The sequence below is a fragment of the Corythoichthys intestinalis genome, chromosome 1 (assembly GCF_030265065.1).
Source record: "Corythoichthys intestinalis isolate RoL2023-P3 chromosome 1, ASM3026506v1, whole genome shotgun sequence".
NCBI classification, from domain to species: Eukaryota; Metazoa; Chordata; class Actinopteri; order Syngnathiformes; family Syngnathidae; genus Corythoichthys; species Corythoichthys intestinalis.
This window is the reverse complement of record NC_080395.1, coordinates 24,627,215-24,651,955: the sequence shown is the minus strand read 5'-3', so window position 1 is coordinate 24,651,955 and position 24,741 is coordinate 24,627,215. Positions and strand designations below refer to the sequence as shown.

General features: G+C 39.2%; 1 protein-coding gene across 2 annotated transcripts in view; it reads right to left on the bottom strand.

Annotated features, from left to right (window-relative positions):
- cyld (cylindromatosis (turban tumor syndrome)) overlaps window positions 1–24,741 on the bottom strand; it is a 54,984-nt gene that overhangs the window by 29,413 nt on the left and 830 nt on the right. Inside the window, exons 2-6 of one of the 2 annotated variants that reach the window (XM_057834297.1) lie at window positions 21,553–22,088; window positions 12,770–13,087; window positions 5,768–5,873; window positions 1,427–1,528; window positions 675–791 (exon numbers count right to left, since the gene is read on the bottom strand). In XM_057834297.1, the coding sequence (XP_057690280.1) occupies window positions 675–791; window positions 1,427–1,528; window positions 5,768–5,873; window positions 12,770–13,087; window positions 21,553–22,044 (1,135 nt within the window). In that variant the 5' untranslated portion in view covers window positions 22,045–22,088. The remainder of the gene's footprint in view (window positions 1–674; window positions 792–1,426; window positions 1,529–5,767; window positions 5,874–12,769; window positions 13,088–21,552; window positions 22,089–24,741) is intronic. The other variant, XM_057834303.1, reaches the window with a different exon arrangement.

Genomic DNA, 24,741 nt, shown 5'->3' with positions numbered 1-24,741 from the left:
ACATTATGAAGTCCTGACATCAGACTTTGACAAGTGCTTTGGCCAACAAATAATAATTTGCAGCACTGGGCCTTCATAAAAGCCTTTTCATCAACAACAGCCACACCATGCAAGTGGGATATGACATCATAAGTGGTGATAGAGGGGGGAAAGACAGCATCAGTGAAGGTCTATGTGGCAAGCTACTGCGACTGATTGGGCATTTTGTGGACCATGTAACTGTGCAGTTCACAACCCTTAAAAGGCCCTGAGTGTGCGTGTCAGCTGAAGCCAATCTTCGGCTGTCAATCAGGTACATTCTTGAATAATAATTCAAGTTTTTCACACCTTCCAAGCAATGAGCAAGCGTCCACGGATGCACGACGAACTCCAGCAAGTTCTTTTTTTCTTCCCTCCTTTTCTTCTAAATATAATCTTACCTCGAGCTCCGTGTATGCATCGGTGTTCACGTCGTCGTAGCTGGACAGCAACCAATACGATGCAGATTTGAAGTTGAGTAAATAATCCCTGTACTTTTTTCCCCGATCTAAAATATCAATTTATAATTTAACTACCAACTGACCAGAATATTGAGTATTACATGGACCTTTCTGAAAAATGCCAAAGAGATGCTTGATCAGAAACAGGAGCTTGCCAGCAAGACGTTTGACAATTAACGGATTGCCATATGTTACCTTCGTCAATGTACCATGTGCTTTTGGATTTGGACTGCACTGGTGGGTCAACAGAGCTGCCATTTAAAGTATAGTAAAACTCAGACTTGCTCCTACTGCCACACTGGTGAGCTAATCCTGGAAATAACAAGTACACCACAACACAGATGCATAATGAACGGAAATTTGCAAATGTGTGTGAAATACTGAAATAAACTATGACCAATAGACGGCAGCACTATGGCTCTTTGGATTTTATCAGTGAGAGTCACAGGAAGAAGAGACAGGGAAAGAGAAAATGTGTAGATTTGATTGTTACAAGCAGTTCACACTTTTTTCTTTGCGAGAGATGATCTCCGGAGAGACACAAAAGAGAATCGATGACAGATTGTTTATATTCAAAGGTAAAAGCAATGTCGCGCTGGGAGAAAAGCACGAGTGCCTCGTAGGAAAGTCAGAGAGTCAGCGTTAATTGCCTGTACAATTGATAAAGGCTGATTGTGACAACCTGATAAAAGAATAGATTTCTATTTTTATAATTTACAATGGGATCCCCGACACCAAATTTTCATTCTGAGAGGCTGCATTCCATTTTAGTTGTAGTCATCATAGCACTGCTTTAAAAGGTGGTTTCCATGGCCTAAAATGATATATTACCCACATATCCTCCTCAAGAAATGCAATTTGGTCTCATAATGTTGTTCAACTAAACTGCAGCTAAATTGCCCCTTTAAGCAAAAAAAAAAAAAAAAAAGTTTTTTAAATGGGAGTACCTTTGCTCTTCGGTTTGCTTTGGCCAGAGGATGACTTGTCGTTGCTGTTGCCTCTGGGAGCAAAAGTGTGCTTTTGCAGCCTTTGGTCCTGCATGGAATATTCTGTGTGGACACATTTGGCAAAATTCTGACAAATTCGCTCTTAATAGATTTACTTTGTTGGCAATTATTTGTACAGAAGCAATCAAAAATTTCAATCATACATTATATTGTCCCCCCAGCAACCCGCAAATCCACACCACTGAATTTACCACAGATGCCCATCAAAACAGTCCGTAGAATACTAGGCGAGGTGCAGAATTTTAAGTTTTACCTGGTTTTCATCACGGCAGCTAGTTAAATAGAACACGTCACATATGGAAAAGGATTTAATTGTAGAGCTGTCCCGACCAGTCATCAATGACGTAAATGCGTCGACGAGCACACCATCCTGTCGACGGTTAATGAAGGGTTTAAAAAAATAAAATATATACTTGATAACTTGAGAATTGCGAACGCTCGGGATGCAAGAGGGGAAAGCGGCACAAAGCCAAACAAGCGCACCAGAGACTTATTTCAACAAAACAAAGGAAGTTACACTGCTGTGTGCAGTCTCTGTAATGCCAATCTTGCATACCATGGTAACACGTCGGCCGTGAATGAACACCTAAAACGCCGTCACCCAGTTGTAATTTTGGAAGATGACAGGAGACAACAAGCTGGCAGATTGTAAATCCATATAACTAACGGCATTTTTTCAATGTAGTTGTACGTTGTATCAGCGTCCATCATTAAGTTATTTTCACGTACTTCACTCCAGTGACAAGTGACGTTCATTCATCTACTCTGTTGCTGCTCCCGAAAGATATCGGTTTCACAATCTCTGTAGACTGAGCACAGCACGCAGGTTTTATTTGTTAGAATGATGGATGCTCCCGCTTGGGGAAAAAACAAAACAAAACAAAACAAGAAAAAATGGAAACACTGGCCTGCTTACTATCGTCCAAGACTGACCCAATCTTACTTAATATTAAAAAGTATTATTATGTATACAGTGCTGTCCAAAAGTATTGGCACCCCTGCAATTCTGTCAGATAATGCTCAATTTCTCCCAGAAAATGATTGAAATTACAAATGCTTTTGTAGTAATATCTTCATTAATTTTGCTTGCAATGAAAAAACACAAAAGAGAATGAAAAAAAAATTAAATCATTATCATTTAAAAAAGAAAAACTCAGAAAAATGGGCCGGACAAAAGTATTGACACCCACGGCCTTTAGACAAAATAACTGTGAACAACCGCTTCCGGTATCTGTCAATGAGTTTCTTACAATGCTCTGCTGGAATTTTAGACCATTCTTCTTTGGCCAACTGCTCCAGGTCTCTGAGATTTGAAGGGTGCCTTCTCCAAACTGCCATTTTTCTGATCTCTTCACAGGTGTTCTATGGGATTAAGGTCTGGACTCATTGCTGGCCACTTTAGAAGTAGCCAGTGCGTTCTCTCAAACCATTTTCTAGCGCTTTCTGAAGTATATTTTGGGTCATTGTCCTGCTGGAAGACCCATGGCCTCTGAGGGAGACCCAGCTTTCTCACACTGGGCCCTACATTATGCTACAAAATTTGTTGGTAGTCTTCAGACTTCATAATGCCATGCACACAGTCAAGCAGTCCAGTGCCAGAGGCAGCAAAGCAACCCCAAAACATCAGGGAGCCTCCGCCTTGTTTGACTGTGGGGACCACATTCTTTTCTTTGAAGGCCTCGTTTTTTTTTTCCCTGTAAAAGCAATGTTGATCCCTCTTCCCAAAAAGCTCTACCTTTGTCTCATCTGATCAAAGAACATTCTTCCAAAACATTTTTAGCTTTCTCAGATAAGTTTCGGCAAACTCCACCCTGGCTTTTTTCTGTCTCTGGGTCAGAAGTGCGGTCTTCCTGGGTATCCTACCATAGAGTCGCTTTTCATTCAGACGCCGACGGATAGTACGGGTTGACACTGTTGTACCCTCGGACTGCAGGACAGCTTGAACTTTTTGGATATTAGTCGAGGTTCTTTATCCACCAGCCGCAAAATCTTTCATTGAAATCTCTCGTCAATTTTTCTTTTCCGTCCATATCTAGGGATGTAAGCCACAGTCCCATGGGCTTTACACTTATTGATGACACTGCGCTCGGTAGACACAGGAACATTCAGGACTTTGGAGACTTGTAGCCTTGAGATTGCCCATGTAATCCTCAGACAATTCTTTGGTCTTCTTAATTTTCTCCGTACTCAATGTGGTACACGCAAGGACACAGGACGGAGGCTGAGTCAACTTTAATCCATTTTAACTGGCTGCAAGTGTGATTTAATTATTGCCACCACCTGTTATGTGCCACAGCTAAGTAACAAGTGTTGTTAATTACACAAATTCGAGAAGCATCACATGATATATCAAAGGGTGCCAATAATTTTGTCTGGCCCATTTTTGGAGTTTTGTGTAAAATGATAGTGATTTCATTTTATTCCCCATTCTCTTTTGCGTTTTTTCATTGCAAGCAAATAAATGAAGGTATCACTACCAAAGCATTTGTAATTGCAACCATCTTCTGGGAGAAATTGAGCATTATCTGACAGAATTGCAGGGGTGCCAATACTATAATATTAATGCTACATATTTTTCATATGTAGTTTTTTTTTTTAAGAATTGTTTTGAATCATGTTGGAAAGATGAAGTCACAGTGTTCTGAATGTATTTACAATACCTTCCATTCTTTGGCACTAGTGACAAGTTAATGCTGTTAGGATTTTACCTCATTGTTTATTTGTGATTTATTATTGTTATTTATGGGTTTATTTTGTACTTTCATGAAGAATGCAGGTGTTCCAAAATGTTTGGGTTTATTTGTACTTTAATGAAGAATGTAAGTGTTCCAAAATGTTTTTGTGAATTAATAAGCGTCAACAAAAATTTAATTGCAAGATTAGTTAAAAAAAAAAAAAAAACTTGAATAGTCAAATTATCGTTAAAAAAATCAGCTGACTAATCGGGAGAAAAATATCTGCCGACTAATCAGGAGAGAAATAGTCATTTGGGACAGCCCTATTTAATTGCCAACAAAATGTTTACATTTTTCCCGGCAGGCATCAGTAATGTTTATAAAACAAGCGGATAATTTAGACTTAGTTTTGTTTCATTTAATGTAGGGCTGTCAAAATTATTGCGTTAACGGGCGGTAATTATTTTTTGTAATTAATCACGTTAAAATATTTGACGCAATTAAGGCACATGCCCCGCTCAGCTTAAAATGACAGCAGAGTAATTCCGCTTGTTACTTGTTACTTGTTTTTTGTGTTTGGCGCCCTCTGCTGGCTCTTAGGTCCAATTGATTTTATGGGTTTGGGGAGTGAGCATGGTGTAATGACATCAACAATGGCGAGCTACTAGTTTATTTTTTGATTGAAAATTTTACAAATTTTAATAAAACGAAAACATTAAGAGGAGTTTTAATATAAAATTTCTTTAACTTGTACTCACATTTATCTTTTAAGAACTACAAGTTTTTCTATCCATGGATCACTTTAAGAGAATGTTAATAATGTTAATGCCATCTTGTTGATTTATTGTTATAATAAACAAATACAGTACTTACGTACCGTATGTTGAATGTATACATCAGTCTTGTGTCTTATCTTTTCATTCCAACAATAATTTACAGAAAAATATGGCATATTTTATAGATGGTTTGAATTGCGATTAATTACGATTAATTAATTTTTAAGCTGTAATTAACTTAATTAAAAATTTTAATCGTTTGACAGCGCTAATTTAATGCAATGCAAACCTTTAGTATTTTTTTCTGCTCAGTGCTGCAGGCCTACGTTTACAATATAATCAGAATTGTTCTAAGCGGAATCAACGCTTTTTAGCTGCTGATTCCTAGGGGGACCATCCATTTCTTTTTTTCTACTTTCAGAAGTTATTTGTTTAATGTTTCTAAAGAACAAAAAACACCTCCATTTTACTTAAATCACACCTAAGTTTAATGTGTATTTGTGTTTCTTTTTCAACTAAATCAAAGTTACTGTGGAGCATTCACTCTTTTTAAAATATTCACTACAAAGTGTCTATACTTTTTTTTTTTAAGTTTTTTTTTTTTGTCCTGTGGACTTGTTGACTTTTGGTGAGAGATTTAAAACATTTATGGTGACTTTTCAGAGTACATAAACACATCAATAAGACAAAGCAGCATACAAAGACTTGAGTATTTCGCCTGCTAAAAAAACAAGCTAGACATTGTGACAAAAGACTCAGTGTTGGCAGCGTCAAGAAATGGGAGAAAAACTGATGAGAACAGACATTTCTTACAAAAGATGACAGCTCACCTGGCATTACGTCACAGATGGGGACAAGTCGAGTGTGCTCCAAACTGGCAAAGTTACACAGCAGCTTCCCATCAAACATTCCGTCCCACTCGCCTATAGGCTTGTCCTGTAAGAGTTGGAGCCATGAAAATAATGTAACCCCTCCAGGTCTTAGCACTTTATCCAACACGCTTGCATGGTGATAACCCAGTTATTCGTCATCCTTGCATTAGCTGCCCCCTCTGATTCAGATCCTCCTTATAGCTGTAATCCCTCCTGCTAGTACAACCAAGCTATTCTTCCTGCTTGCAGTTTGCAATCCAGCACAGCGCGCCAACAGTGTGGAAGCGAGATGGCGAGAGGGCAGGGCGAAGTGGTCTCCCAATTAGCCGCCTGCTTGCCCCCTCGACACGCTATCGGGTCATACCACTTGGAGAATCCCCCCACCACACAGAGCGTGACTGCCTCCGCGTCTTGGTGTGGGCGGTAGATGCGATGCACGGCGTGGGCTCGTTGCCACCGCTAACAATCAGCAGTCAAATGCCGCCGTTTCGTGCTCCAATCTCCCTACGACCACACCACCACTCCCAACCTGACAACAGTAGTCATAGCTACCAGTTACGCTGATCCTTGGCAACAAGAACATATTCCTTGAACAAGCCAATGAATAGCCTTACAGAAAATTGATAACAATTAATAATTTTAGGATTGTTGAAAGAACTTGAATGTTTTATAAATAATTTGTGGGAAATAAAATCTAAATTTTTGATTTTGTCATGCTCTGTTCTTATCATCATTTGCTCGTGTCTTTCTTTCCCTCTCCTGCAAATGCATTCCAGAGGGAGATAAAACTTACTTATTACTTTATTAGTCATGTAAGGCTATCGTGGGGCCACGTGCATCCTGCCATGGAGGAAGCCCTGTTCTGTCAGCATGTCATTTCAGTTTGGTAAAGATTCAAAGGCAATTTTGGTTTTGACAGGACAATCCTTTGTGACTACAAATTGCCAAAACACCGCTCAGAACCAGAAATAAGCGAAATCTATTCACATTGTTTTACAGTACATATAAAATGGATCACATTAATCAAGGAGTTGTTTACTTTGAACATTGTTAGAGTTAAATTGAATGAATTACAAATTCTGTGTTCACTTTATAATAGGGGTGTGAACAAATATCGAAATGGTGATATATCGCGATTAGTTAGGGCTGCAGCTAGCGAATATTTTATTAATCGAGTAATCGACTGAAAATTCTATCGATTAATCGAGTAATCGGATAAAACATTTTTTTTTAAGTAAAGAGCAATTATAAATATACATGAGAAAACAAGACATTTCATCTAATGCTGAACGATTTCCAGTCAATCAATGCCTTTATTTTTGATTTATATTGTTGGAAACAGCCAACAATTGCATCTCAGATGTGACTAAAATAAAAAAAGACTAATTCACTGCTGTCACTCAAAAAACGTTTAGATCTTATAAAACATATATATATCTGTATATTTCTTACCCAGAAATGCCATTATGCTTGTTAAGACACATCCCTTAAAAGTTTGGTGTTTTCCAACATGTTTCAATTGAATTTTGATTTGTGTCGAGCTATTTTTAAGTTTTAGTTAAGTTTTAAGTTAGTCTAAACTGTAAGTCCTGATAGGATTTTGAGTTTTTGCAGTGTTAACAATAAATGTATTGTAACATATCTGGTTACAATATGGCGGGGATATTTGCATGCGTTCCTGAATGCACGGCATGACGTGCGGGGGTGAGGGAGGTGCGAGAGAGCGAGAGACGTGCTTTCCTGTTGTTGTTGTCGTTCTGGCAGGTGCGTGTGTGTCAGCTTCGGCAGACAGCAGTCGCGTATTGGTTGTTCCACAAGTTCCCAGAAAATAAATAATTGCAACCTAACGAAGCGGGTGACTCTTTATCAATGTTACAGTATCTGTACCTGCTGTATTGGAGCACATTAGGGACCAGTGCTAGTTGGGTGTTTTGTCCAGCAATGACTACTGAGCTAAAATTGACAGTTAGCATCATTAAGTTTTAATTTTACACCCTCATCACTCTAAAGCGCTATGTTTTCATAGATTAAATAAAGCCTGTATGTAAGACACGTTAGCCACGCATCAACAATGGTCATAATTAATATAAACCTAGCCCTCCGCAGGGCTAACGTTACGTGAGCGAGTGACAGTAACGTTAATCTTATATATTAGCGTTGAGAAGTCTACTACTTTAAGATGGCGGCTGTTTACTAACGCTGCTGACTCTGTCATTTCGCATCTAGTTCAATATACATGTGATATCTATGAGACGCATCAGACCCTACCTGCTACCACCATACCATCATGCAGGTTGTTGTTGTTGTTTTTTTTTTTTAATTGCTTCTTCCTCCACGCATGTTACATCAGCGCATTGTCCCGCATTAAAAGTAGTCCGGGCAAAACATGATGCTTAGAGCTGGCAAAATTAAACGATTCCTCGAGGTGAATAAAATTACTCGGATCAATTTTTAAACTCGAGTTACTTGATTTGCTCGAGTATTCGTTTCACCTCTAATCGTGATACATTGTATCCCAAAAGGTTATCGATATGCTCTTGCCAAGAATAGAGATATCGTTTTAAAAAGGTGTCAATGTTTAAAAAAAAAATGAACAAACAAGTTGCAACCAAAATCCTCCACCTTAAAAGTATCACAGTTACATCTATGGCTGCCACTGACGGCGCATGACGCCCAATCAATTTAGACTTGGGGGCGCGAATGAACATTTGTTCATCCGAAACCAGGGCATTCACAGTCACTCTTTTCCGATTTTCGGGGGATTTACAGTCACTTTCTGTTCATTTTAGGGTATTTACAGGTAACTTCCTGTTGAGTTTGAGTCACTGCCTATTCATTTGGGAGATTCCCGTGTCACTTCCTGTTCTATAAACCAAAATCAACAGGAAGTGACTAGGGCTGCAGCTATCGAATATTTTAGTAATCGAGTAATCGACTGAAAATTCTATCGATTAATCGAGTAATCGGATAAAACAAATATATTTTTAGGTGAAGAGCAATTATAGATATACATGAGAAAACAAGACATTTTATCATTTTCAGTCAATCAATGTCTTTATTTTTGATGTATATTGTTGAAAACAGCCAACAATTGCATCTCAGATGTAACTAGAATTGTAAAAAATGACTAATTCACTGCTTTCACTCAAAAAACCTTTAGATCTTATTTTTAAAAAGTATATATATATATATATATATATATATAAACACACCTAAAAATGCCTTTACCCTTGATAACACACATCACTTAAAAGTTAGGATTTTTCCCCACGTTTTTCAATTAAATTTCTATTTGTGTCAAGCCATTTTAAAGTTCTAGTTAAGTTTTAAGTTAGTCTAAACTGTAAGTCCTGATAGGATTTTGAGTTTTTGCACTGTTCAAAATAAATGTATGATACAGGCTGTATTGGAGCACATTAGGGACTAGTGCTACTTGGTGTTTTATCCAGCAATGACTACTGAGCTAAAATTGATAGTTAGCATTATTGAGTTTTTATTTGACACCCTCATCACTCCACAACGCTATGTTATGTTAAAGCCTGTATGTAAGACACGTTAGCCACGCATCGAAAGCGGTCTTAATTAATTGAAACCTAGCCCTCCGCAGTGCTAACGTAAGGTGAGGTAGTAGTGACAGTAACGTTAATCTTATATATTCGCGCTTAGCGCTCTTTATTAGGGCTTAGCACTCTACTGCTTTAAGATGGCGGCTGTTTGCTAACGCTGCCCAGACGCGGCCTAGTCTGTCACTGTGCATCTAGTTCAACATACATGTGATCTCTATGAGACTCATTGGACGCTACCTGCAACTAACGTAGCATGAGCGGGCTAGTATTTAGCAACGTCGGCGTCGTTTGTAGCGGTTGTCGGCTGCAGTAAGTTTTTTTTTTTTTGCTTCTTCCTCTACGCACGTGACATCAGCGCGTTGTCCCGCATTAAAAGTAGTCCGAGCAAAACATGATGCTTACAGCTGTCAAAATAAACGATTACTCGAGGTGAATAAAATTTCTCGGATCAGTTTTTAAACTCGAGTTACTCGAGTTGCTCGAGTATTCATTTCAGCTCTAGAAGTGACCCATAAAATGCCCCAAAATCATCAGCAAGTGTCTGAAAATCAACACCTGAAATGCCCCAAACTTACCTCATTGCCTGGCATTGGCTGACACTGATGGCCATAGACGTTCAATCGTTTGGAGTGGGAGGGATGGCAGCGAATGTACAAATGTCCATTCGCTGCCACTCCCCTAGTTCAAAAGGATTGGACGTCTACTAGGGACAAACTCATTTCAACTGCCAGCAGAATCTTGTTTTTCTGTTTATTATTTGTTTTGTAGAATATCCTAGAATGATTTCCCGACCAATGTATCGATAATCGGTGTATAGCCATATCGTGAGATCATCGTTATCGTGAGCTTTGTATCGCAAATCGTATCGTATCGTGACGTACCAAGAAGTTCCCACCCCTACTTCATTAGTTAAAGGGGAAGTTCAGAATTTTTTACCTTCGGCTTAATGTTCGAGTTAATAAATTCTGTGCAGCTTGTCAGTTATTTGTTAGATTCAGGGCTCCAGAGTGGCTAAGCTAGCGCAAGTCAATGATTCCTGCTTAGCATGCCAAAAAAAAAAAAAACGATAATAACAGATCTAACATGGTCAAATAAATTGAAAATGTAGATCATTGTTCCAAATACCAATGCGGTCAAAACAATGTCACACCAAACTGCCGTAATTCATTTAATTCTGCAGGACTACTTTTTTTAGATTTGTAATGCGACCACAATAGAGAGGAGTGCTTTGGCCACTCGTGCTCGGTCTGCTGAGGAGACCCTTTTGTTCCCTCAAAAAAAAATCAGTGGTGAAAAAAATGATGTGATATCACTCCGCCCTGTTTGCCTAGACAACCTGTTCCCTGCAAAGAGTTGCTGTTCAAAATACAATTATTGACATGCAATGTTAAGTTTTATCTTGAAGACATAGCCAAAACTCTTGATTACATGGGTCATCTGCGATTCTTACGCGTGCATATGTTGTGATTTATTGGTATGCTAAGCAGGCACCATTGGCTCGCGCTAGCTTAGCCACTCTGGAGCCCTAAATTAATAAATTACTAACAAACTGCATAGAATTTGTTAAAATCAACTCCGCAGACTAATTACACCCCTGCTAACTCGAAGATTAAGCCTTATGTCAAAAATTCTAAACTTCCTCTTTAAGTACGAATGTTTTATTGGTCAAAAGACAGTACAATACATTTCAATGCACCTGTGGCGTAACATCACAATAAGAGCATCCAGAAGTTAAAAATGAGGTATTTAAGAAAGAGAATTATTCACACGGTGGTGCTTTTACTGCAGTAGCAATTATTTCAGTGAAATACAGAGATCCCTCTTTTTTCGCAATTAACTCATTTGCTCCCAAAAACGTATAAATACGTTCTATTTTTAATTGTTTCAGTGTCCCAAAAACGAATTTACGTCTTTTACGTTTTTTTTCACGAGACATCTCTAAGTTCTGATGCAAGTTTGCACCAAAGCACACCGCTCAAAATCCATTTTAAAGCAATAAAACTGGCCATTGGAGGGCAGTAGCGTATTTAGTAAGAACTCATATTGGACCGTGAAAGGAAATGAATGAAGAGAAATAGTCAGGAAACGGAAGTTGGAAGAAGTAAAAAGCGTGAGAAAAATGTGGAGAACGATGTAAACATGCCCCACACAAGTTCCCTAGGTGAATTCTGTTATGAGGTAGTGGTCAGTACAAAAGAAAGATTTTTAAAAATCTATCTTGATGAGACAGACAGGCGGTGATGACGGAAAAATTTACTCTGTCTGCCGATACAGCCGCGGCCACAACAGCGTCATCTCTCAGTTCAATAGTTTAGTTATGTGTAAATAAATTGTTACTTTGCAATCAAAAGCTCTATTTGTCTTGTTGTTTATGTTATTTTGTCGAAGGAAAACATTATTCAGATGTTTGGGATATCACAAAAGCAAAAAATAGCTCTGTTAAAGTCAAAGTTATGTTTGAAATGTATGCTTTTACAAAAAGCTCAATTTCTGTTTTTTCATCAGAAATTGGAAAATTGCTCGAATTTGTAATGCTGATATTTAAAGAATGGAAAAAGATATGAACTTACTTTTTTCCTGCTGAAAGAAGAGTCTTTCCTTTGGTGGGTTCCACGTTTATATAGCAATAGAACAGAATTTTCGGTGGGCCTTGCAAAATCAGTCAAAATCCAGTAAAACAGCCGGGAGCGAAAGGTGTTGCTCCGGTGAAAATGGCTGGGAGTGAATGAGTTAATGGGGACCAGAACCGCCACGATAAGTGAAAAACCGCAAAGTAGTGCACTCCCCCAACCAAATTTTGTGTGTGTGTGTGTTCAATGTATTTATTCAGATTAAGCATTGGAAAGAGATACATATTTAGACGTGGTTTTTTTTTTTCACTTTTTTCCCCTCAAAGTATAATTTAAAAAAATATATGTACATATATATTTTAATAATTGTTATTTAAGTACTTCAACTGGAAAAATTATGATACGTTTTAAACATACTGTCCCACCGAATTATTTAAAAAAAAAAAAAAAAAAAAAAAGAATAAAGTAGTAGTAGAAAAATGCTTGGCTTTATTAAATGCTTCACTGAATGAGTCTACTCAAATCCGTTCGGAGCTGCTTACCTACACACAATGAGTTGCCACAGCAACTGTTTAACAAGTTAAACGATGATTGACGCATGCGCTTCAGAAGTTCGTGACTCTGGCAAGTCCAAACAAATTCATTTGTCAATCATCGTTAACTTTAATAAACAACTCCAGTGATCGCTCGGGACAGCTCATCTGTATTTTTTTTTTTAATTGAAAAAAAATCCGCGATTGAGAGGTGGCTCGAAGTTTGAAGCGCGAAGTAGCGAGGGATCACTGTAGTATGAAAATGAATGGCAATTAAACACATGTACTCACCATGTCAACACCGACGTAGTAACCCAAGCTCTCGTTACCCGGCAGCAAGTCACAAAAAATGATGGTGCCTCTTTCAGGTCCCTCTCGGGTCTGCACCAGGACCCTGGAGTTTATCTCCAGTGGTGGGTAGTCCTGGTCCTCCTCCACCAGGGTGACATGATCTACATCCAGCTCACCCAAGTCATCTTCATCCTCATCATCATCCTCCCACAGTTCAAGCTTATCCAATGCCACGAAGACCCCGCATTCATCCTCGCAGCGGAACAGCTGGCGGCCCTGGAAAGAGCCTTCCGTGAAGCCCTGGCCTCGACCCTCCTCCTGAATAAAGAAAAAAAATCAAATCGAAAAATGGGCTGAGTGAGGAATTTTGGTCATGGTAAAAACATTGTTAAATGGGTAATTTTGTGATTCACACCATGAGATATTCTGTCCATTGCACTCTTAAACATTCAATATTTGTATACTATGTTGTTGTAATGCATAATTCCAGCCCAGGGGGCGACAAACGCTATCATCCACACTATGGTCACATTTTGATATAATAGAGTATTTGCAGTGATTGTGCAGCCCTAATTTGAAACTAAGAACATGAACCAAGGTGTGTATTGACATTGAGCTGCAGCCGGAGCGTTCGAGCGCTGCTGTCGGCCCACTCAGTCGAAGGCTGTAGAATAGAAACAACATTGTGCTGAAACAAGCAAACCATTGTTGTGTGTGCGTGTGTGTCACCTCTGCGGGCATGTGGCACAGTGTGAGTGCTTATGTTTGACTGCAAGTTGTACTGGTGTCATGGAAATGTTCTCACTGCTGCCAGTCAAAACGGCACAGCTTTGTAACCACACCGTAATCAAACCACACCGATTGAGTAATGATCGTAAAACGCAATCATAAACATCCTTCATTTTTGGTTTCATTTTTAGTAAGTATTCACAGGTCTGTTTTTAAATAAGCTACAATGTTTTACAGAGCTGGCCAAAAGTATTGGCATCCCTGCAATTCTGTCAGATAATGCTCAATTTCTCCCAGAAAATGATTGAAATTACAAATGCTTTGTTAGTAATGTCTTCATTTATTTTGCTTGCAATGAAAAAACACAAAAGAGAATGAAAACACATTAAATCATTATCATTTTATACAAAACTCCAAAAATGGGCCAGACAAAAGTATTGGCATCCTCAGCCTAATACTTGGACCCTTAGACAAAATAACTGCGAACAACCGCTTCCGGTATCTATCAATGAGTTTTTTTACAATGCTCTGCTGGAGCACTCTAAGCAACATTACCCCGTGTGACCCAATTTTCTAAAATGGCGACAATCAACAACAAAAAAGTTGACTGCGACGGCCGACGCCTGAAGGTTAGGTGGATATTGGACTATTTCTTACGCAACAACTGTGTCTGCCTCATTTGCAAAGAGACAGTCGCTGTTTTTAAAGAGTTCAATGTAAGGCGATATTACCAAACAAGACACGCTGACATGTACGACAAGATTACAGGGAAGAAACGCAGCAAGAAATTGAAGCAACTTGAAGCTAGTTTAATTTCACAGCAGCGGTATTTCGCAAGAGCCTGAGAGTCGAAAGAGAACACCACAAAGGCTAGTTGCGAGATTGTTGAAATTATTAATTTAAAAAAATAAAGCAAATGTGACACACAGAATGGCTTGCTAAAATGTGCCTAAATATACTGTTCTACGTGAAAGACGTCAGCCAAGGTCGGCCCCCCACATTTTTACCACACCAAATCTGGCCCCCTTTGCAAAAAGTTTGGACACCCCTGCGAGTTTTAGACCATTCTTCTTTGGCCAACTGTTCCAGGTTTCTGAAATTTGAAGGGTGCTTTCTCCAAACTGCCATTTTTTAATCTCTCCACAGGTGTTCTATGGGATTAATGTCTGGACTCATTGCTGGCTACTTTGGAAGTTTCCAGTGCGTTCTCTCAAAATAGTGCTTTTTGAAGTATGTTTTGGGTCATTGTCCTGCTGGAAGACCCATGACCTCTGAGACAGACCCAGCTTTCTCACACTTGGTCCTACATTATGCTGCAAAATTTGTTGGTAGTCTTCAGACTTCATAATACCATGCACACGGTCAAGCAGTCCAGTGCCAGAGGCAGCAAAGCAACCCCGAAACATCAGGGAACCTCCGCCATGTTTGACTCTGGGGACCGTGTTCTTTTCTTTGAAGGCCTCGTTTTTTCCCCCCTGTAAACTCTATGTTGATGCCTTTTCCCAAAAAGCTCTACTTTTGTCTCATCTGACCAGAGAACATTCTTCCAAAACGTTTTTGGCTTTCTCAGGTAAGTTTTGGCAAACTCCAGGCTGGCTTTTTTATGTCTCTGGGTCAGAAGTGGGGTCTTCCTGGGTATGCTACTATAGAGTCCCTTTTAATTCAGACGCTGACGGATAGTACGGGTTGACACTGTTGTACCCGCGGACTGCGGGACAGCTTGAACTTGTTTGGATGTTAGTCGAGGTTCTTTATCCACCATCCGCACAATCTTTCATTGAAATCTCATCAATTTTTCTTTTCTGTCCACATCTAGGGAGGTTAGCCACAGTGCTATGGGCTTTACACTTATTGATGACACTGCGCACGGTACACACAGGAACATTCAGGTCTTTGAAAATGAACTTGTAGCCTTGATATTGCCCGTGGTTCCTCACAAATTTGCTTCTCAAGTCCTCAGACAGTTCTTTGGTCTTCTTTCTTTTCTCCATGCTCGATGTGGTACACTCAAGGACACAGGACAGAGGTTGAGTCAACTTTAATCTATTTTAACTGGCTGAAAGTGTGATTTAGTTATTACCAACACCTGTTATGTGTCACAGGTAAGTAACAGGTGCTGTTAATTACACAAATTAGAGAAGTATCGCATGATTTTTCAAAGGGTGGCAATACTTTGGTCCGGCCCATTTTTTTTTTGTAGTTTTGAGTTTTGTGTAAAATGATAATGGTTTAATTTTTTTTTTCGATTTTCTTTTGTGTTTTTTCATTGCAAGCAAAATAAATGAAGATATTACTACCAAAGCATTTGTAATTGCAATCGTTTCCTGGAAGAAATTGAGCATTATCTGGCAGAATTGCAGGGGTGCCAATACTTTTAGCCAGTAATGTATATCGTAATGGTTAATATTATGAAACATATTTGACAGAGACAACCCAGGTAAAAATAAAATGCAGTTTTGGAATGGTGGGTTTTTTAACACGAGCAGCCTTTTAAACATGCCACAGCATGCCAAGACTCAATTTTGAATAGGCCACTCAAAAAACTAAATTTTTCGTTAGTGAAATTCAGTTGATTACTTGCAGTTGTGTTTGGGTCAAATGTAATAGAGGGAGCACTAAAAGCATATTGGAATAAGTGTTGATGTTTTTTTGTTTTTTTTTAACTTTTATATTTACTTTTCGGTCACAATCTTCATCCATTAGTGCATCAGTGGTCTAAAACCAAGTAAAAAAAATATTCAAATATTTTTTTTTTTTTCAACTCAGATGTGCAGCACAAAATAAGGTTGTAAAATTACATGTTTTTTTTTTTTGTACAAATAAACTTAAATGAGAAATACAATATTGAAGTACATCCAGGTAGGATTTAATTTGCATCCAGGCAGAATTTAATTTGCGGCCCCTCTAATTGATCAGCAGCACCAACCAAGCACAACTATTGTTGACTCAAAAGCCCAAACTGTAAATGTGACTGCTGCGACCTCTGCAATTGATACATGTTGTGAACATACCAAAACATTGGATCATTTGACGTAAGCAGCCATCGTAGAGGCCATTTACACCACTATAAAAAAAAACTTTACATTTTTCTGCTTCCTTAAGAAATGCAGGGATATTCACACCAAAATACATGCAGCTCATCACAGGCCCACATCCACACGGTTTGCCACTGATTAGAGATGAATGTCTGATCATCTGGGAGAAGACAAGTTTGTTTCCTGTTCAGTAGTGCTGCCATTATTGTCCCACCGGTACGAGTGTCTAAGCAGACTATGGTATTATCATTGCCTTGCTCAGGAGGTTGGAGAATGGAAATGTTTTTTTTACAAGTTATTTGGGAAAAACTAAAGGTCATTTCTTCTAAATTTGCCATGCAACATTTTTTAATGGGCTACGCACACACTTTTATACATTACTTTAAAAGCTATCAGTCTGCCATTAAAAGAGATTGTATATCTAGTCATGTCAGGAAGATATTGGGATGTGGCTGGCACTGCACTTTCAAAGCCAACAATAAGGTGATGACTCATTGAGGAGGGCTAAACTTGCTCCTTATATATAATACCTAGAGCAGGGGTTTTCAACCCAGTCCTCAAGGCACACTGTGGGTCCTGGTTTTTGTTCCAGCCGATCCAGCAGAGACAGTTGAACCAATGAGGCTTCTGCTAAAACAAGCCACACCTGACTGCAATCAACTGATTGCACTTGTAAAACACCAGATTGGGGAAAAAGTGTTGTCATCTTGTTTGGTAAGAATGAAATCCTGCACCCACAGTGTGCCTTAGTGGAATAGGTTGGGAACCCCTGACCTAGAGTATAGAACTCAAAGATAGAAAAGGCCTAATGCAATATCTAATGTTGACTAGAGATTAACCGATATGGGTTTTACAGAACCTATACCGATACAGATTATGAGTAGCTAGAGGGGCCGATAACTGATTTTTGGAGCCGATATTCGTTTGCAGTAAAAGTGCTAGAAAAAAATAAAATAAAAAATTGGGGTAAAAAATTGAATAATGCAAACACTGAACTCCATTGGAATGCCTAAAGCATGTTGATTGAATGAATCACACATAAAAAATAATGGCTTATACTAGGGGTGGCGTAGTTTAGTGGTAGAGTAGTCGTTCCCCAACCAAGAAGTTGTTCGTTCGATTCTCCACCCTGATGACCTCGTCTAAGTAACCTTGAGCAAGATACTTAACCCGAAATTGCTCCTGGTGCTGCGTCACCAGTAGGTAGATGAGCATATACTGTGAAGCGCTTTGAGGCAGGGCTGCAGCTACTGACTTTTTAACCCCTTCAGACCCGCATTTTTTCTGCTGCGCTTAGTGCTGCAACGATTAATCGATTAACTTGAGTATTCGATTTGAAAAAAGGATTCAAATTAAATTTTTCTGCTTCGAGTATTCGTTTAATTGAAGTGGCGTTGTAATGATTTGTTTTGAAATTGTTTGCATTTAGTTTTATTGATTGGGGTGGCTACACCGGCCTCTAGTCTGCCTCCTTTCACATGGCTGAATCCAGCTGCTCCCTGTTAAGACCAACATACGCTCAATAAGTTTTTGTTAGAGCTAATGTTTTTTTTAATGCATTCGTAGTTTAGTTTATAGGTATATTTAGCCAGTTTTTGTAGGAATATGTGTCTGAACCATTTGTAAAGAGCAATGTTAAAAAAAATTAAAAAAATATTTTTTTTAAACTTTGCATTTTATAGCATTTAGGCTAGCGTGCTTTTGCTATGTAAGTTAGCCATTTGTGCTTTTGTTGTTACTGTTTGATGCTCAGCTCAGGTATTTTAATTTTTTTATGTTCCTTACCCGATTCCTCGATTATTCGAACTTGTTCATCGATTAATCAAGTACTAAAATAACCGATAGCTGCAGCCCTAGTGCTGATTTTTACTCAAACACCAGAACAAAGTGCAATTTTTTTGGTCGGGGATATTTCATGCTTTTATTGTTTATTTTTAATGTTGATGTATTTTTAACGAGAAATTAACATTTTACGTTATCCTTTTTGAAGTTGCGTTTGGTGAGTCATTTTTAGAGAGCCAAAAATACCAAAGAGGGCATGCCAAACCTCATGATTCTATTTCGATGGGTAAGGCTTCATCCAATCATCTCCCAGAAGTTGCAATAGCAACTAAATTCAGTGTATTTAATGGTTTAGAGACGCGAATGCGTCATGTCCCTCAGCAGCATGCTTAGGTCCGAAGGGATTAAGTCAGGGGTGTGCAAAGGGGGCCAGATTTGGTCTGGTAAAAATGTGGGGGCCTTGGCTGACGTCTTTTACAAAGAAGAATATATTTAAGCAAATTTTAGCAACCCATTCTGTGTGTCACATTTGCTTTTCTTTTTTTTTTTTTTTTAATTGATAATTTCAACACTCTCACAACTAGCCTTTGTGGCGCTCTCTTTTGACTCTCGAGCTCTTGCAAAATACTACTGCTGTGAAATTTAACTAGCTTCAAGTTGCTTCAATTTCTCGCTGCGTATCTTCCCTGTAATATTGTCGTACATGTCAGCGTGTCTTGTTTGGTAATATCGCCTCACATTGAACTTTTTAAAAACAGCGACTCTCTTTGCAAATGAGGCAGACTCAGTTGTTGCGTATTTTAGCAAAGAAATAGTCCAATTTCCACTTATCCTTGAAGCGTTGGCCGTCGCAGTCAACTTTTTTTTTTTGATTGTCGCCATTTTAGAAAATTGGAAGTAAAGGGTCACACAGGGTAATGTTGTTTAGAGTGCTGCTGCCTTTTAGTGGATAAATGAGGAGCAGCATTTAGTGCGTAAACTACTTCATATGCTGGTAGCAGTACTGCTGATTCATTTATAAAGTGTGTGCGGGCCAGACATTATTGATTTTATGACAGAGGCTGGGGGCCGGATGAAATTTGACCACGAGCCGCATTTGGCCCCCGGGCCGGACTTTGCACATGTCTGGATTAAGTAATCGATTAAGCTATCAAGTAGTTAGAAGTCGTGTGTAAAGATTTTTCAATCTCATTTACAGGACTTAAGTTTGGCTACCATAAACTGCATATTGGAAGAAGTTGAAGTTGAAGTTGTGTGTAAAGATGTTTCAATCTCATTTCAGTTTGTGTGACCATCTGTTTTATGATCAGTATGTTTAAAAAATGAAAACGAACGGAGTGACCTATATTTGCCATAGTGGGGAAAAAAATTTATTTTATATTTTGATTCAAAATATTTGGTGGGTCACCATCTCCACAGCTGAGTGCTGGTCTGACAATGCCCATATAACATTATGGTGTGTATTGTAGTGGCTATTATGCTTATATTGGAGTACTTTTTTTTTTTTTTTTAAATCAGCCAAAAATATATATTGTGCTTGTGCTTACGCAAGTGCGGGGTGGCCTGGTTAAATGTCTAATGAAAAAGTCTCCCAGTCCGACCCTGCCAGGCAGGCACAATTTAAGCCTTTTAGTATATTTGGGACCCTGTGTAACTGCATATTTTGCATATAGACCCTACTCACATGACGTCACAACCACGCCTCCGCGCCATATTGTCCGTCAACTCGTCGTGTTGATGCATTACCGCTACGTAAATTCCTCCTATTGTGGCGTGTTTTTCTGCTCGTTAACATTAATAATCAAAATGGTGAAGGCGTGTGTGGTTGTTGGTTGCAATAACAGAGAAGATAGACGGAGAGACTTGAAGTTCTACCGTATTCCGAGAGATCCGAAGAGGAGAGCGAGATGGACTGCTGCAATTCGACGAGAAAACTGGGCTCCAAACGATTACCACGGATTATGTAGTAGTCATTTTATATCTGGTAAGATGTATTTAATATATATTTAGAGGGTTTTGGGCTGACAACCACAATTAAGATCATTGCGAGGCTAATCGCCGACAACATACAGTTTCAAATTCAAGATGCTTATTTCTTCCACCATCATTACATTTTGAATAATATTTAGCTGGTACCAAGTGAAAGAAGCTGGCCTCGTCTACGGATCATCAGTTGAACAGGTGTGTCCAAACCTTTTGCAAAGGGGGCCAGATTTGGTGTGGTAAAAATGCAGGGGGCTCCCTTGGCTGATTTACATAGAACAATATATTTAAACAAATTTTAGCAAGCCCTTCTGTCTCGTCTTTGTGGCTTTCTCTTTCGACACTCAGACTCTTGCGAAATATTGCTGCTGTGAAAAAATAAACTAGCTTAAAGTTGCAATAATTTCTCGCTGCGTATCTTCCCTGTAATGTTGTCGTACATGTCAGCGTGTCTTGTTTAGTAATATTGCGTCACATCGAACTCTTTGAAAACAGCGACTGTCTCTTTGCAAATGAGGCAGACACAGTTGTTGCGTGTTTTATTGAAGAAATAGTCCAATATCCACCTATCCTTGAAGCGTCGGCCATCGCAGCCACCTTTTTTATTTTTTTGATTGTCGCCATTTCAGAAATCACACAGGGTAATGTTGCTTAGAGTGCCGCTCTTAAAGTTTTTCAATGTTTCGTGAGAATAGGCTGATTTTGTGTGGACAAGATAGTTGTAGATATCAGGGTAGCAGATGTCAGGCAGAGAGGGCGAAGACAGCGGGTCGAAAAATATCGATTTAGGCATCAAATATGGATCTGGCGAATGGATAGACTGAAGCTTTTCCACATAACGCCTTTTATGCAACGCATCCAATGAGTTTACAGCGTCTGAAAGCACCGGGGCTTCCATGAATTGCTCTATAAACTGAACGACTAATTGAAACCATTGAGAATAGGGCTAAACAGAGACGGACAATATGGCGGCCGGATACAGCGACACGTCATTCTGTGACGTTGGTGAGTAGTGTCTATTGGGACAGCTGCCAATAGCAACAAAAGTTCGTAAATGGTCACTAAATAAATTTTACACAGTGCAAGTAAAACTGAGGTGCCTAACACCAGTTCTAAAATTATTAATAAATAAATATATATTTTAAAATTCCGATTCTGATCCTGTAAAAAACATATATTGGTCCCAATATTTGATTAGGTGATCGGATTGGGGACATATTTAGACAAGAGGCAAATAGATGCCACGGTTCTTACCAGTAACTCGACGCCAAAGAGAATTCCAGAGAGGGCTCTGTCAGGCATCAGAGAACCCTTGAAACGCACCACACCAGGCAGAGATTCGTCCCCAGAGCGCAGCTGGACACGCACCTTTGAGCCGCAGTCAATGTCGCGCACACGCTCTAGCCGTGACTTGTTGCACAACAGAGCGTATCGTTCCTCACAGTTGGTGATGGGAAAGAGCAGCTCTGCCAGTTTTTCGTCAACCTCCAGGACGTCGCGCTCATCCAGGCTCAGCACCACGTTGATCTGATCCAGAATGCGTAGGCTTTTCTTCCCTTTGCACGGCGGCAGAGTGCGGCCCATGCTGTTACGTTCCTGGCATGCCTGGCCTAGGCTGCCCCGAGGAATCCACAGGGTCTTTTGGGGGGGCTTCTCCACCGTGCACTCCTTCACCACCATATAGAAGCGCCAGTCTTCCCTGAAGCCCCCGCCAGGCTTCTCCTGGCTCCACAGCACTGAGCTCATGGCTGCATGCTAGGCAACAAGGGCAGCATCACAGCAACTGGGGTCTGCAACACAGAATTTTTTTTTTTCAAATAATGGCCTCAACCCAACTAGAAACTCTTGTGTCAGTTCAAGTTAACTCATTCACTGACACCCAGGTATAAGTATCATATTCATAGGGTATGTGATGTGGTAGTAACACTTACTTTAAAAACGTCAGGGCTGGCACTGAATGATCACTGCTAACCCTCCCATTCAAAATGGATTGGACGTCTATTGCCATCAATGGCAGCCAATGACTTAAGCACCTCTACCCAAATTCATAGCCTGATATCTAAACAAAACAATATACAAACTTCTAGTGTTCCTTTTTTTTTTAAATAGAAATAAAAAGTCCAAATTTGATTGAATACATAAATCATCTCAGCCATCATTAACGGTAATGCTAGTAAAAGAATTTGAACAGAAAGTTATATGGGGTGATAGTGTTGGGTATATTGAATATTTAAAATTAAACCTATTTCAACTAGTGGCTGAAAATTGAACTACTGTATTCCTTTTAACTCATTGTCTGCCATTGACAGCGATAGACATCCAATCCATTAGAAGTAGGGCTCCAGTTATCGACTATTTTAGTATTTGATTAATCAATGAACTAGTTGGTTTGAATAATCGAGTAATCGGATAAGAAACATAAAAAAAATTAAAATACCTCAGCTGAGCCTCAAACAGTATAAAAAATAAATAAATGAAGAACTAAGTACAACAACAGAACAACTGGCTAACTTACTGTACATAGCAAAAGTCTGCTAGCTTAATTGCTATAAAATGCTAACTTTTTTTTTTTTTACAATGCTTTTAACAAATGATTCAAACATATTCCCACAAAAAAAAAAACAGTTAAATATACCTATATATGAACGAAATTACGAATGTTTTAAAAAAATCATTAGCGCATACAAAAACTTAGCTTATGTTGGTTTTAACAAGGAGCAGCCATGTGAAATGAGTTGTCATATTCAGTGTTCCCCCTTGAGGGCAGTGTATCCACCCAAATCAATAAAACTAAATGAAAACACTTTCAAAATAAACAATTACAATGCCACTTTATACCACTTTAATTAAATGAATACTCATTCATAAATCCTTCATTCATTTTCCGAGCCGCTTATCCCAACTATGGTCACAGGGGTGCTGGAGCCAAGCCCAGCTAACTATGGGCAGTAGGCGGAGTACACCCTGGATCGGTTGCCAGCCACTCGCAGGGCACAAGGAGATGAACAACGCACACACACTTAGGGGTGTGACAAAATATCGAAATGGTGATGTATCGTGATACTTTGTATCCCAAAAGGGTATCGATATGCTCCTGCCAAGAATCGAGATATCGTTTTGAAAAGGTGTCAATGTTTAAAAAAAAAAAAAGAACCAACAAGTTGCTACCAAAATTTTCCACCATAATAGTGTCTCAGTTAACTCTAAGGCTGCATTGATGGTGCTCGACGACCAATCCATTTAGACTGGGAACGTCAGTTTATTCGAAACCAGCACATTCACAGTCGTTCTGTCCGATTTTCAGGGCATTTACAGGTCACTTGCTGTTCATTTTAGGGAATTTACAGGTCATTTTCTGTTGAGTTTAAGTCACTGCCTATTCATTTGGGTGATTCCCCGGTCATTTCCTGTTCTGTAACTCAAAATAAACTGAAACAGACCCATAAATACCCCCAAAATCAATAGGAAGTAACTGAAAATGAACAGGTGAAAATGAGCGTGACCTTATGTGGCCCAAAATTACCTCATTGCCTGGCATTGGCTGCCACTACCGGTCATAGACTTTCAATCCGTTTGAAGTGGAAGGGATGGCAGCGAATGAACACCCTCCCAGTTCAAATGGATTGGACGTCTACTAATGATAAACTCATTCCAATTCACAGCAGAAGCTTGTTTTTCTGTTTATTAGTTGTTTGTATAATATCCTAGAATGATTTCCTAACCAATGTATCGATAATCGTTGTATCGTCAGATCATCGTTATCGTGAGCTTTGTATCGCAAATCGCATCGTACCGTGAGGTACCAAGAGGTTCTCACTCCAACACACACTCATACCTATTGCAAATTTAGAGTGTTCAATCAGCCTACCATGCATGTTTTTGGGATGTGGGGGGAAACAGGAGTACCCGGAGAAAACCCACACAGGCACACATGCAAACATGCAAACTCCATAGAAGAAGGCCTGAGCTAGGGATTGAACCCTTGATCTCAGAACTGTGAGGCGGACCTGCTACCCAATCTGCCACCATGCCGCCTAAAATGTTTGAAGCAGCAAAATTTAATTTGAATATTTTTTTCTAATCGAATTGCTCCAGTTAGTCATTGCAACACTAATTTGAAGTTTATTCATTTGCTTCCAGCCCTCCCAATTCAAATGGATTGGACTTCTAGTCATGACTAATAATTTAAATTCATAACAAAAGGATGAAAAGAGAAACATGATCGGACGTCCATCATCGACAATGGCACTGAAAGAGCTAAATGGTCTTTCCATAACTCTCTAACATGCGACAAGATGGTGCCAAAGCCATGGCTTATAGGAAAGTAGGTTCCTCTGTCATCTGGCTGCATTTGTATGGACACAAGCAATCCCAGATTTTTTGTTTTGTTTTGTTTCAGAAATGTGTAAACGGGCTTTAAATCTGCTTGTGATGATGTGACAC